At 53.3% G+C, this 14,690-nt stretch overlaps 1 protein-coding gene across 1 annotated transcript; it reads left to right on the top strand.

Annotated features, from left to right (window-relative positions):
• Positions 1-748: 748 nt before the first annotated feature.
• Positions 749-14,690, top strand: LOC115385803 (A disintegrin and metalloproteinase with thrombospondin motifs 5-like). Its single transcript, XM_030087879.1, has 8 exons — positions 749-1,981; positions 7,728-7,860; positions 8,074-8,241; positions 8,398-8,681; positions 10,050-10,233; positions 10,311-10,486; positions 10,562-10,737; positions 11,035-14,690. The coding sequence occupies exons 1-8, from the start codon at positions 911-913 to the stop codon at positions 11,705-11,707; spliced, it is 2,865 nt and encodes a 954-aa protein (XP_029943739.1). The 5' UTR covers positions 749-910; the 3' UTR covers positions 11,708-14,690.

The raw sequence follows: 14,690 nt of genomic DNA on the forward strand, positions 1-14,690 counted from the left end.
CCCCCCCCCCCCGCACCCGCCGCCCCGCCCGGGACCTCCAGCGGCCCTCGGTCCTGCGGAGGTCACATGACCCGGCAGACCACACGCCGGCCCTCCAACCAAGTCCCTCACTCTTATTTTGCTTTTCTTGACTTTGTCTTACCCAAGTGGAGCAACACACACACACACACACACACACACACACACACACACACACACACACACACACACACACACACACACACACACACGCGCGCGCGCCATGGGAAATGGCCATGAATTATCCATTCCCTCCGTCAGTTTGCAGGAACTCGCCACTTTTTCCAGCCTTCAATTATTAAAGGAGTCAAAGTGGGAGCAGAAGTGTAAGAACGCCGAGCCCAAAGCTGCAGGCTACAAGTGATGCTGGTGTCCAGAACCTGCTGAGGGCTGGGGGGGGGGGGGGGGGGGGGGGGGGGCTCTGTCCTCCCTGCCGTCCCTGCCGTCCCTCCAGGAGAGCGCACGGTGGACCGCAGGAGGCGGCGGGAACCTCAGGTTTCTCTCCTCCAGCACTTGACTCTCCTCTGATTTGAGGAAGAGAGGCAGAGACAGAGAAAGGGGGGGTGGAGGAGTGGTGATGGAGCGCAAAAGGGGGCAGGACTTTTTCTCTGCGGGTCCTATTAAGAGCAAACTTTGTGTTTTTGTTCTCCAAGTTCAGCTCGCGTCCCTCAAGCCTGCGCTCGGCTCCTCTTTGCGGCTCCTCTCCTCCTCTCGCGCTCTTCCCTCCCCTCGATGCTGGAGTCTGCTCGCCTGCTGGTTTCTGCCTGGTCGGGTTTGGTTTTTCTCCCGCATGGGGGATCCGGACTCCGGGAGGATGCGCTTTTCGGAGGAACAGACACTTAAAGTTGCGTCCTGCAGATAGATTCGGATGCGTTGCGCGCTGGAATGAACAATGTGTCAGCCGCTGGGTGCTCTGTCCGGGGGCGCGCGCTGGCTCCGGCTGCTGCTGCTGTGCGTGCTGGAGTTGGAGCAGGTCGCGGGGATCGCGACTTTCCAGGGCTTCTACCTCCCACCTGCGAGCGGGTCGCCGCTCTCCCCCGCGCGCCGGACGGACGGGGTGGTGCGGACCGTTGACCGGATCTACCACGGCGGCGGGAGGGTGGGCTACCTGCTGTACCTGAACGGGAGCCGCTTCCAGCTGGACATGGAGCGGGACGAGTCGGTGCTGTCGCATCACCTCAGCCCGCAGTACGTGCGCGCCCTGCTGGGGCCGGCGCAGCGGGAGTGCGTGTACCGGGGCACGGTGGACTCCAACACGGAGTCCCTGGCCGTCTTCAACCTGTGCGGCGGGGGTCTCCACGGATTCTTCGCCGTGGACCACGCGCGCTACACCATCACACCCATCGTCAGGGCGAAGGGACACGAGCACGACGTGCGCGCCCTGCAGGACAAGGACGCGGAGAGCGCGCTCCACGTGTTCACGCGCGAAAGTTTCAGCTTCGAGGCCATGGGCGAGGGGCGCGAGAGCTGCGGGACGCGCGACGGGCGCAGAGGGCGCAGGGATGCCGCCGGGAGGCGGCGGCGCCGGGGGAAGGGGAACCGGGACCGGGAGGCAGCGGCGGGCGGGGAGGACCACGGCGCGCGCGGGAGGACGCGCTGGAGCCGCTTCACTGCTCCGGACCGTGGCGCGCGGCGCAGGAGGTCTGTCTCTCGCGCCCGGCACGTGGAGCTGCTGCTGGTGGCGGACGAGACCATGACCAAGAAATACGGCAAGGACTTGAACCACTACTTGCTCACGCTGGCGTCCATCGCGTCCAAGCTGTACGGACACGCCAGCATCGAGAACCCCATCCGGCTGTCGGTGGTGAAGGTGACCGCGGTGACGGAGCGGGAGAAGGGGCTGGAGGTGTCCAAGAACGCCGCGGCGACGCTCAAGAGCTTCTGCAAGTGGCAGAACCAGCAGAACCCGCTGGACGACGACCACCTGCACCACCACGACGCCGCCATCCTCTTCACCAGGCAGGTAACTGACTCCCGCTCCGCTCCGCCCGTCCGCGCCTCCACCTGCGCGCTGCGCTCACCTGGCGCGCGCAGCCCGCGCATCAGTACCTCACCGGTATTGCTGCGACCTTCGCTCTGTGCGTGCACAGTGATGGTGCACACTGTGGCAGTTTCCCCAGAATCAATACCCGAGTTTCTTTATTTGCAAAGCCTGAATTTCCCCATTACGCATTTTTTCCCTGCAAATCCGACATAAAACGGTCATTTTAGCTTCATGAATCGAAATGAAAGACACCACAAAGTGCCTCCCACCACGTTCACTCCTCCAGTGTTTGTTTTCCTCCATCCTTTCTGCTGAGTCTTGCGTGCGTAACGCAGCGCAGCGTCAGTGAAACGAGAAAAATGTATTTCCTGCGCCTGGTGTTTTTGTAGGCAGAGTCTTCTGTCTCCAAGCCTCCCCCTCCCAATCCCCTGACGGCGCAAAAGCTTGCGTGTGTGTGTGTGTGTGTGTGTGTGTGTGTGTGTGTGTGTGTGTGTGTGTGTGTGTGTGTGTGTGTGTGTGTGTGTGTGTGCAAGAGAGAGATCTGGTGCGCGCTCCCGTGACCATGCACGGCACATTCTTCCCAGCAGGTTTGGAACCAGCAGCAGAGATCTCCCTCCAAACTCCTCCGAAAAGTTTTTTTTTTTTTTTCAACCAGGCAGCTGTCTGTGCGTCCTTCCCTCTTTCTCTCTCACTCCGCTTCCACACATTTATTTTCCCCCTACGTACTTTTCCAGTGTCTGTCAGGCCGGCCGGCAGCTGTCAGAAAAACAAACACATCCACCCAGTGAGGAGCCGTGCGCTTCACCCAGACCACACTCATCCATCCCCTCCCTCACCATCGCCTTCCTCCTCCTCCTCCTCCTCCTCCTCCCCCGTCCGCCGGTCCAAAGCCGCAGGGCAGCAGCAGATCGGCGTGCTCTCTGGCCTCTGCAGCTCTCCGGGTGTGGCTTCACGGCGGTTAGCCCCCGTCATGTGTCCGACGGCTTCGCCTTGGACTGCGGTGCGTTCAAGTCATGCGAGGTCTCGACAAAGGAAAGAGGCCTCGCGTCTTTTGTGCATACTTGGCAGCGTCGGGCGCTGGCGAGGCCGGCCGGAGTGCATACCGGAGGTCGGCGCTCCGCTGCCAGCCGGCTCGTAACCCGCCTCACTGCCACAGCTGCAGAGAGCGGGCCCGGCAGGAGGAAGTGGCGTCGGCAGCGGTCGGGCTTGGCCGGGCGTCCAGGGTCAGGCGGTCATGGAAACGGCAGTTTCGGCACCAGGAGGACAGAAGGCTCTTATGGAACAAAACAGGAGGCGCACTGTGATGCTCCTCCGCCCCGACCACTTTGATCTCGTTCAAATATCCTCGTCTTTCCATCGGCGTTTCGTCTCCAGACGAGGCGCCGTCGCCTGTCGCTCGTCCTGCATTGTTGACGGGAGCGAGCCCGTCACCGGAGGGACGGTGCGATTGACCGCGGCGGCCTCCGTAGCCCGGTGCGGCGCCGCGTCCCGACGGACCAGCCAGCCGGCGTAATGTGGTCAGCATGCAGAATAAGCATGTCGGGGGATGCATGACCTGGCCCAGGGGGCGCCGAGTTCTTAAACAGCCGGAGAGTGCAGCCTCTGCCGCTCCTCGATGTGACCTCTGACCCCTCTCCTGGCTTTTAGAGGCCATTATGGGGATTGGGAGTGACTTTATCTCAGCTGATGTTTGTTTGTCTGAGCGCGGCTCTGGAATGTAAAAAGCCTCGTTCCTTTGTCCGGTCATGTGTGTCCAATCGTCTCCCGTCCTGAAAAGAAAAACATGAAAGATGCTGACATCTTGAAGAAATGCCCACGTTCTCCGGGGGCTATAAATCATTGTGTAAGAGGAGCTGTCAGAACCCCCGCCCCCGCCGCCGCCTCCGCCCAAGACAGTGTTGAGAGCTGCACACACACCAGCTGCGGCTCCAGCGAGGAAACGGTTGGATTTGGCTCAGGTGCCTCGTACCTGGCCGCGTCTGGAGTTGAAACAGAGTTTGATATCTAAACCCCGCTGGCGTCTCTTCGTCTTCCAGAGGAAAGTAGCTGCGAGCGCCAGTGGAAACTTCTCCGGGGGAGACGGACTGCGGCGCCGCGTTGGTTCGGTTCACGTGCAGAAGCACGCCACGGCGTGGAGCGGCCGCTCGCTGTTGTGGAGCGGCGGTGACGGACCGGTGGAGTCAGGCCGGGCCGTTGTTCCCACACGCCGGGGGAGGGGAGGGGGGAGCGCGAGTTCACGGCGCTGGACTCAGTTCGACTCTTTGTGGTCGGGTCCAATTACTGCGGCGCCCCCGCGGCCGCGGTGAGCTGACCCGTGCTCCGGTGTCACCGGCGCCACGCATACCAGCGCCGGGCCGAGACAACGGGGCGCATTGAGGGGGACATTTCTGTGTGACATGATGCGAGCGGGGACAGCGGGACAAGGCTCCACTGTACCGCCGGGGAGACGCTCGCCGACGAGCCAAGGCTGTTTTTTCTTCTTCTTCTTCTTCTTCTTCTTCAAAATATTTGGACAGGCTTTGCTTGCGAGTGCCTGTGATGTCCTCTCACCTGTCCAGGGTTGACCTTTCACCTTTCACAGCTGGAACAGTACATGTGAAGTTCAGCCGCTGTGATTACTGCTAATTCACCGACTCATGAAATAGTTTCATTTTGAAATAACTCTGGAGGCTGAAACCGGATCCAGTTTGTGGGAAAGTCCTGGCGGTCCTGATGGGTTCGGATCCGATCCTGTTCACATCGGTACCGGGTTGTTGAAAGTTCCGAGCAGGGGAGAGCTTCCTGAAGCACCTGGGCGCCGGCGCTGCAGTGACTGCAGGAGCTCAGAGCCGTTCGTGTTGGTAAACTATGAATCAGACGGGTGGAATGCAGAGACGGAATTCCCCTCTGGGGATCAATAAAGCCTCGGGAACATTTTCTGCACCTGTGTGAGTCGATGGTCAACAAAAACAATGTCGTTTTGGCACCGAAGAGCATTTTGCTCACTTGAGCTAATCGTCAGTCTTGGATCAGCTGTTCAGGGTCCGTGCTCCGTTTGCTGCAAAGCAGCCAAACAGCAAATCGTGTCGCTTAGCGTCTGATAAACTCCTTATTTTTGTCCTTCCATCTTTTCTCTTCGTGGAAGTGTTGGCTTCCCGGCTCTCGGCCACATCCCAGCTCGTCTATTTGTCTTAGATGTTCTTGATATTTCACACGTGCTCGGCTCCGTCGGGGCATGTTGACAGCCGGCAGACGGCCCTTCGGATCCCCCCGGCGCCGCGACCCTCCCCTTCCCTTCGGCCCCTCTCCGGCTCGCTCCCCGTTATGCAACAGGTCCGAGACTCGGGTCAGCGCCGGAGGAGCAGCAGCAGCCTCGCCCTCTGCACTGGGATCCATCAGCCGGCTCACAACACACTCCTGCCTCCAATCTCGGCCTCGCTGGGCTGCAAGTGTTGACCTGAGTCTCACAGCCGGACAGTTGATTCAATTCAACCGATCACAGCTTTACTTATCTGACGAATGAACATCAAATATCAAGAGTTTCTGCTTCCAGCAGGTCAAAAGGTCAACTCATGAAGAGTCCCGAGCACCGGAGTCTGACTCGTTGGATGATTGGGATCAAGCCATTTGTTGAGATACGAGACAAATTTAGTAAGATGTGGAGAGTTTTCAACACAACTGGACAGTAAATATACGGTGTGTTTGAGGGTAAAAGCTTTGTGCTCTTCTAGGCTGTCTCACACACACACACACACACACACACACACACACACACACACACACACACACACACACACACACGAGGTGAAACCTGAGATTTATCTTGTCCTGGCACTGTTTGTGCTCTTCTGTTCCTCTCTGGCTGACACAAGCTCGTTTAGTTTCCCTCTTTAAAGCCCTGAGATAAACTCGCCCACTGGATTCTAACCGGCCAACTGAAAGACAGCCTCTCTCTTTTTAACTTGCATTGTAATTTGACACCAGGCTCACGATCTGGACGGTGAAGTCTGTGACGTAAACGCCGTAAATTGTAGATATAAAAAAACCCAGAAGACGTGGAGGGAGGATTGTTGTGAGAGGCGACGGGTTCAGCCGGCGTCGGTCTCCTGAGAGGCTTTTCTCTGTGTGTGTGTGTGTGTGTGTGTGTGTGTGTGTGTGTGTGTGTGTGTTTGTGTGTGTGGTTATTGCAGTGGAGTTTTCTCACACGCTCCCCGGCTCTCTGGCCGACTCCTGACCTTCACGCCCAGCCCGCCGCCTGCCCTCCTGTTATTTCTGCTAATATTTCCGAACCTCTCTGCACTCTCCAGTCTTCTGATAAATTTCCGGCCATCTCCCAACTCTCCCCCGTCGGTGTCGAACTCCTGAACTCGTTCCTCCTTTTGTCCTCGGCAAAAGAAAGAAAGCTTTCAGAGGGACTCGCTTCAGGAGGCGGGTAAACAATGGCGAGGTGGTCGAGCTCAGCCCGTCTGTGGGCTTCGCCCCTGAACAGGTGTGAGTCACAATTTCAGATCTAACTGGATATCCCTCAACTTTCCCCCCCAATCCCACATATTTCCTGTTACTCAGGGTTTCACCCCCCCCAACAAAAATAAATGGAGCAAAATCAGCTCTCACGCCTGAGTCTGGGAGGGAATGAATGAATAAATAAATGAAAATGAAAGCAAAGTCCTTGAATCATCCACACCTGCTGATCAAAACAAAACTTCTGAGAGTACAAGCAAACGTTCCTCCGACTGGTTTGTTTCCAGGAAGTCCATAAGATTCAACATGTAGCATCAAGAGCTTGTAATTTGACACCAGTTTCATTGAATTAGGTGCTTCAATTCGACATCTTTAAAAGCAGACTTGCCTCTGACTGACTCACTTTTAGAGCGCCTCGCTGTCAGTCCAGCCAAACTGGCCGATGTGTAGCATCGAGAGCTTGTAATTTGACGCTGGCTTCGTTGTCTTAGTGACTCCTGCACTTTATTTTCCCACATTTCAAAGCAAGCTTGGATCTGATTGACTCGTTTTCATCAAGCCCGTCTTCCAGCTGACTGACTCGGCCGTCCTGCGGCATGAAGAGGCTGTAATTTGTCACCAGCTTCATCTTCTCTGTGGCTGAAGTTGTGCTTTATTTTTCATTTCATGATTCCTGATGTTAAACACCTGTTAAACCTTCACTGGTATATGTGACAGAAAACGAGGAGTGTTGTGCAGTGTGTGTTGAGCGCTGTTGTTGCCGTTCTCTTGTTGTGTTTCATCCGCTCATGGGTGTGTGTGTGTGTGTGTGTGTGTGTGTGCATGTGCAGCGCAGCGTCATGTGCGAGAGCGCTCAACACAAGGCGGTTTGTTCCGAAGCGATCGGTCCGGAACGGGTAAACACCCTCCCCACAGAGGATCCCTCACGGCGCCCGGCAGGCCTGTCAGCGCCGCTTAACGCCGCCATTCATCCTCTCCGCGGGGCGTGTGTGTGCACGGGTGTGTGGGAAACACATTGCATCGGGAACGTGCGCACGCGGACCCGTGCTGCAGCCGTGCGACGGCGCGATTAGCCGATCGATCGGGGCGATCCGGCCGGGGACTCGTCTGCATGGACATGTGTGGGAATGCGAACACAGATCGATGGCATGTGCAGCAGGAAGCAAGTGCATGACGGTTTTACCACTGAGGAGGAAAACAGGATTCACAGTAGCTGTGTTTGAGGTGTTATGGTTGATGTTTCTTTCTCTTCAGTGCAGATTTAAACCCTGTTTCCTTCTGGCAGGATCTCTGTGGACACCACTCCTGCGACACGCTGGGCATGGCCGACGTCGGCACCATCTGCTCTCCGGAGAGAAGCTGCGCCGTGATCGAAGACGACGGGCTCCACGCCGCCTTCACGGTGGCTCACGAGATAGGTATGCATGGCTTCATCCAGGCACACAGGAAGCAAGGCAGCGATATCATCAGATCACCGCGTGACGCCGCCTCAAGGGCCGGCCGTGTTTTGTTTGCTCACTCTTGCCGCAAATCTTTGACAAGTCGCGTCATTTCCCACGCGGCTGCAACTCCGAGCATCGCCTCGGCGTCAAAACCTCAGGAGATTAAAAATGTGCCTCTCTGCTGCTCAGGCCACCTGCTGGGTCTCTCTCACGACGACTCCAAGTTCTGCGAGGAGCGCTTCGGGGTCAACAGCGACAAGAGGCTCATGTCATCCATCCTCACCTCCATCGACGCCTCCAAGCCCTGGAGCCGCTGCACCTCGGCGACCATCACAGACTTTTTTGACGACGGCAATGGTGAGAGGGTTGCTGAAAATACGTAGTGTTACTGAGAGGAAGATGCTCTAGAATCAGGATGTTAGTTTGTCATGTTTGAGGCGACATTCAGCTCCTTCAGCTCGGTGACGTTCGTGCCAAAGCAGCACAGAATCACAACCTTGGTTTCCTCCACAGCCGAGTGCCTCCTGGACTCGCCCCGGCAGCCCCTCCTGGGCCCCGAGGAGCTCCCGGGCCAGAGCTACGACGCCGTGCGGCAGTGCCGCCTGGCCTTCGGCCCGGAGTACACCGTCTGCCCCGGCATGGACGTGTGCTCCCGGCTGTGGTGCGCCGTGATCCGCCAGGGCCAGATGGTGTGCCTGACCAAGAAGCTGCCGGCGGTGGAGGGCACGCCGTGCGGGAAGGGACGCATCTGCCTGCAGGGGAAGTGCGTGGACAAGACCCGCAAGAAGCACTACTCGGTAAGACGGGTACCGAATTGGAAAAGGGCACGGAGACGGACAGGACCGAAATCCAAAATAAACGTCTTTTTATAGTTCAAAAACTGATATTTATGTACATGAGGTTGTTTTTGGAAGACAAAGATAAATTCAGGAACAGAAGAAGAAGAAGAAAGACAGGCTGATACACTGAACAGCTCTGAGTGTGACTTCAGTGTGTGATCAGCTTTATTTTGGGCTAATCTCTGCGATTTACTCCCCCAGACAGAACTCAATCGAATCTGGCCTTAATGAGTTAAAGGACTAAATCTGTCAATGCTGTCTGTTCATCAGAGGGGGGAGGGGGGCGGGAAAGAGGGAAAAGAACATTTTCTTTGTGTTTATTTGTCACATGACGCTGGATGGGGCTGACTCCAGCCTTGGCAGACGGTTGCGTGTCGTGGATCCGGCCCAGCTTCTGACTCGATTCATTTTCACTGCCTGTGGATGACAGGCAGCTCACCCCCTCTCCTCAAACTCCAGACTCCGGAGCCTTTTAGCCTTGCTGTAATTCTTGCACCCTGATTGCCGATTAAGTAGCTTTCACGATGGAAAGAAATGCTCCGAAGACCTCAGCCCTGGAGCGAAACGGAAAAGACTTTTCCAAAGAAGCTTTCTGCAGAAATCACTGGTTTTTGTGTCATAAAATGCTAAACACTACTTAGCCAGTCTTTTTAAATCATGTGTGACTCATACACCACTGGCTGCTTGGAAAAGCCCACAAATAAGCGAGCTACCTGAGGATTTTCATTCAGGCAGCTCCTGAAGGGAAGCATGTGAGCTGTTACACCACAGCTGCTGCTACGCCCGCCTAATGAGCAGCTTTGAACGCTCTGAAGTTATGATCACATGAATGCAGTCTCTTGCTTTCCCTGTCTGTCTCTGTGTCCAAGCCGCAGTGAATACCACATCTTTATCGCTATCGATCACAGATCTATTTCCGAAGGGATTTTCCAATGACACATGGTCAGCTGGTGCTTGACAACAGTCTACTGTTACCCTCTCACCTCTTTTTTTGCATTGGTGAGTTAAAGACTAAAATGGAAAGTTTGTTCCAGAAACACCCGTTCAAATCTTAGCCGGACAAGAGATGAGGGTTTGCCCTTGAGCAAAGCCACTGAATTCTTAGCTCCAAGTAACCCATATGATAGAGGGTCTCCATTTAGAGGGACCAGTCCTCTAACCCTAAACCCTAACCTGAGCAGATTGAATTAGAGAACTGCTTCAGGTCAAACGCCTTGTTCTCACTGTAGATATCATTTATTTATGGTTAAAGCGAACTTTCTCTGGGGTGGGAACCGAATAAAATTAAATTGCCAACTCATTTCCATCTCTTATCCCTTCTCCCAGGCGTCCAATCATGGCAGCTGGAGCTCTTGGGGCTCATGGGGTTCCTGCTCAAGAACATGTGGAGGCGGCGTGCAGTTCGCCCAGCGTTTGTGCAACAACCCACCACCAAGGAACAATGGGCGCTACTGCACGGGCAAGAGAGCCATCTATCGGTCTTGCAATGTCACGCCGTGTCCGGTGTCAAGTGAGTGTGACCCAGTCAGGCAGTTTTGACTGTTTTGAGTTTTGATGAGTTTATCACACAAATAATGTCCTCCACAGGTAAGAGCTACCGCCAAGAGCAGTGTGAGGTACGCAACGGTCCCCAAACAGATCCCAAGGGGGTGAAGACTTTTGTTGAGTGGGTGCCGAAGTACGCGGGAGTCCTCCCAAAGGATGTTTGCAAGCTGACATGTCGAGCCAAAGGGACGGGATACTATGTGGTGTTCTCTCAGAGGGTGAGTCAGAAAACCATCAGGCCTCAATAGGACCTGCAGAAGACAGGGATGATGATCGTGGCTCTCTGCGTTCAGGTGGTCGACGGGACCGACTGTCGTCCGTTCAGCAGCTCGGTGTGCGTCAAAGGAAAATGTGTCCGGACGGGCTGTGATGGCATCATCGGCTCCAAGCTCCAGTTTGACAAGTGCGGCATCTGCGGCGGCGACAGCACCGGATGTGTACGGGTGGTGGGCAACTTCACCAAGAAAAGGTACAACAGAGCGTCTGGAGTTTGTCAAATTCTCCGGCCGACAATAAAACCATTAAAGTCAACTTTGTTCATTATCCTGACTTCATTAGCTCATGTATATCATGTGACTAAATGCCTCGGGTAGGTGCGATGTGATTGGCTGATGACATTATTTGCATTATGAGCACATGATTTCTTGATGTGGTTTTTCAGAGTCTCAGTTTAAGGCTGGAACACTTAAACCCACATAGATTTTTGAAATAAGTGTGATGCTTACATTTTCTGATCTAACATCTCCACTTTTCCTCCCACAAATAGCAAGGGCTACACGGACGTGGTGAGGATCCCTGCAGGTTCGACTCACATCAAGGTCCGTCAGTACAAAGCGAAGGACCAGACCCGCTACACCGCCTACCTGGCCCTCCGACGGCCCGGCGGCGAATACCTCCTGAACGGCAAGTTCATGATCTCCACCTCCGAGACAATCATCCCGCTCAACGGATCGGTGCTCAACTACAGCGGGTGGAGCCAGAGGGACGAGTGGCTTCACAGCATGGGCCCCGGGGCCATCCAGGAAGCACTGGTCATCCAGATTCTAGCCACGGATGCCAAAAAGCCCCTGGATGTACGCTACAGCTTCTTCATGCCCCGGTCGACGGCGCCGCAGCAGCCGTCTGCCCCGATCATTCCAAACACGAAGTCAACACCTTCCCAGACGACAGCGCCAACCACCACGAGGACCACCACCACCACCACAAGTCGCACCACCGCATCTTCCCCAACTCCAGCTTCCACCGCCCCAGGGCCTCCTCCCCCGACGGCAGGGCCACAGTGGGTCACGGGGGTCTGGATGACCTGCTCCAGGACTTGTGACACTGGCTGGCAGAGCCGAACGGTTCAGTGTAAAGACCAGGACGGGAAACTGTCTAAAGGCTGCGTGCTGGGGTCTCGCCCCTCAGCCTTCAAACACTGTCTGGTCAAGAAATGTTGAGGTGGCAGAAGAGGAGCGTGGTGCAATCCCATAAACATCTCAAGCGGTGGATGTAGGACTCTAATGAACAAAAGAAGTAGAACCTTAAACTGGACTGTGAATGTTGGCGGAAAGCGCCGGAACTGGACACAAAGACACTCGGAGACAGATGTGAATGGATGTGGCGATGCAGAGCATGAGTAGAACAGGAGAACTTTTTACGATAGTGACGAGCACCGTGTGACAGAGCTAAGGACTATGTAGCATGTCATTTCCACGTGGACAACTGATGATTGTACATCCGTCTCCACAGTGTGGGGCCCAGTGTCGGCATGCCTGTCGTGTTTTCTTATGCTTCCTTGTGGATTTGGAAGTCAGTCCCTTCAGTCTTTTGTCATGAGGACCCTGGATCGTCTCGTCCTGCGTTTTTGCTCAGAAAGTTCATATAACTGGACCATTTCTGTCTAGATATAGCAAATATGATTAAAAAAAAAAAATCACATCTCATTAAAGGTACAGCACACCGTGATTCCATTAATGCCACTTTTGTGAGTTAGCAGGAAGTGGTGGGCCGCTGTAGCATCTCGTCTGTCCTCAGACCAGAAGTTCCGTTTTAGCTAGCATTTGGCAGGAGTCTCAGGCACTCTTCCATCCGTATTGGCACAAGCTACGTCTTCCTCACTGGTTTGCTTGAGGATAAACTCGAAATGAATGTAACTCACCACACTGCCTGATGTTACATGAGGATAGAGAGAGAACGAGTGCGCTGGCACAATGCTGCCACCCAGTGCACAAACATGGCATTACTTCAATATGTCCTGTTGTACCTTTAAGCGAGAAACGTGCATACATAACGTATGCATAAACATAACGTACCGACGGGGGGCTGATTTAACCAATCATCTGTGCAGTGCAGGGACAGCAGCATGCCATCGTGGAAGACAAGTCTGCAAACGGGCAACGCTGCCGTGACGCTCCTTCATGTAAACGGAGGTTAATGACGAATCGCGGGTTTTGGGGCGAAGCTTGATTTTTGTGCCTGTGTAGCGTGTAAGTGCGTCCCTGTGTGTGTACTTGTTGCACGCTCACACATAACATGTTCCCCAGGCCTGTTTTCAGCACATACGTGTTTTTGTTCTCCACTGTGTCTTGAAGCTCCTTCACTCTCGGCTCCACTTGTATCAATCATTATACTGGAGCTGGGAGGACGGTCGTGTGTTTGTGTGTGTGTGTGTGTGTGTGTGTGTGTCTATGTGTGTGAGAGCGAGATAGAGAGAGTGTGTGTGTGTGCATGTGTGTGTTTGTTAATATCTGTTTGTATGTTCATGTGAATTGATGCTCATTTGACAATGTGTGCCCTGGATACTCGCAACGACAGCAGTCATTATTGTCCTTCAGGAATTCATCTCTTCTGTTTTTCGGCTCATTTTCCAGCCTGTGTCTGTCATTGATTTTTTTCTTTTTGTCTTTTTTTTTTTTTTTTTCTTTTACTCTGATGGGTGGGATTGGCTGCGGTATGGACATTCTGAACAGTCCATTAGAGAGGCATCAATAGAGTTACATTTGGTGGAGGGTCTCTAAAGGTCACCCGGACTCCCAGTTTTTGCTGAATAACATTTCGTCCGTTCAGAGCTTTGAAATGTATTTGTTTCCAGTTCCTTTATTGTCATTTTAGCAGAAGAAAATGCTCCTGCTTTTGGCTTTTGGACAATCCTTTGACCTCACTGTCTATTCAAAACCATTTTTTCCTGCAAAACAATACAAGGCAGATGTTCTTTCCTTCCAGTTGTTCATTAAGATCAAAATTAAACCAGCAAATGTCCGAGCATCAGCATCCGAAGAGATTCAAATATGACAAGTGCAATCTACAGATTTAAAATAGCATATTTCATTCAGTTTCCCAGACTTGATCTGTAAAACTGGCTCTACCATGCTTATTTCTGTAATGTTAAGCTAAGCTAGCGAGCTATCAGTTGGAGGGTCTGTTCCTCTGTCAGGTATCAGTGGTCCCGGTTTTCTCTCAGCAGAACAGCAAAGGGAGCCATTTTTACACAGGTTTGTTTTTAAAGGCTGAACTCACTCTGCTCGAGCCTTTTCAGAAATATTCTGTTGTAATGCTAAGCTAGGCTAACATGGCAGCCGCTGAAAGGCCTGCCCGTGTGAGGTATCATTCTTCTTCACGAACTCTCAGCAAAACAGCAGAAAGCATCATGTTTAAGAATGTCGAACTGTTTTCAAGTTTAAAGCTGCACACACTACAGGGTTAGTCTGCATTGTTTATACAGGCCATTTCAGACCCTCCGCTCTGACTCTATGTATCATGTTTCTATAATTTCTTACTCACTTGCATCAAGAATTTCTCTTACATAGCATTGTTAATGTTTCTGTGAAAGTTAACACTGAGAGCGTCCCCTCAGTCAATGAGGCGCCACCATTACAGAGTGAAGTTGATTACGCCGCTAATGGACTTAAAAATACTTTCCTGCAATTGTGTCGAAGCGTCTGGCTGCCATTATGTTTTTCCTGCGTGGTAAACCTCACCCATGCGGCATCTGCAGTTCCAAAACGAAGCACGAGAAGCATTTTCAGACTCTAAATGGTCGACATATCATCCGTCCCCTTTCCGCTCTTCACTCGCATTTCCATTGACTTACACAGCGGAGCTTGAACAATGAAACAAATGAACTCGTGTGCATATTCAAATCTCTCGGGCGTGTTCCATGCAAATTCCGAGTATTTCAGACACACACACACACACACACACACACACTCTACAATCACACACACAAACTACTCTGACAGTTCTGGCTGAACGACAGAAACACAGCACTGAACTTGTAATTTATTGTTTGTACAACTGGTATGTGTGAATAAAAAAGAAACAACGAGATGAGTTTTATTTATTATAGTAATTTTGTATCGAATTACTATTTAACTTGGGAATATGACTGTGCAGAATCATTCCTTTGTAAGAATATAGTGTTTTCTTTTTCTAGTCATCCAC

Source organism: Salarias fasciatus, unplaced genomic scaffold (genome assembly GCF_902148845.1).
Source record: "Salarias fasciatus unplaced genomic scaffold, fSalaFa1.1, whole genome shotgun sequence".
NCBI classification, from domain to species: Eukaryota; Metazoa; Chordata; class Actinopteri; order Blenniiformes; family Blenniidae; genus Salarias; species Salarias fasciatus.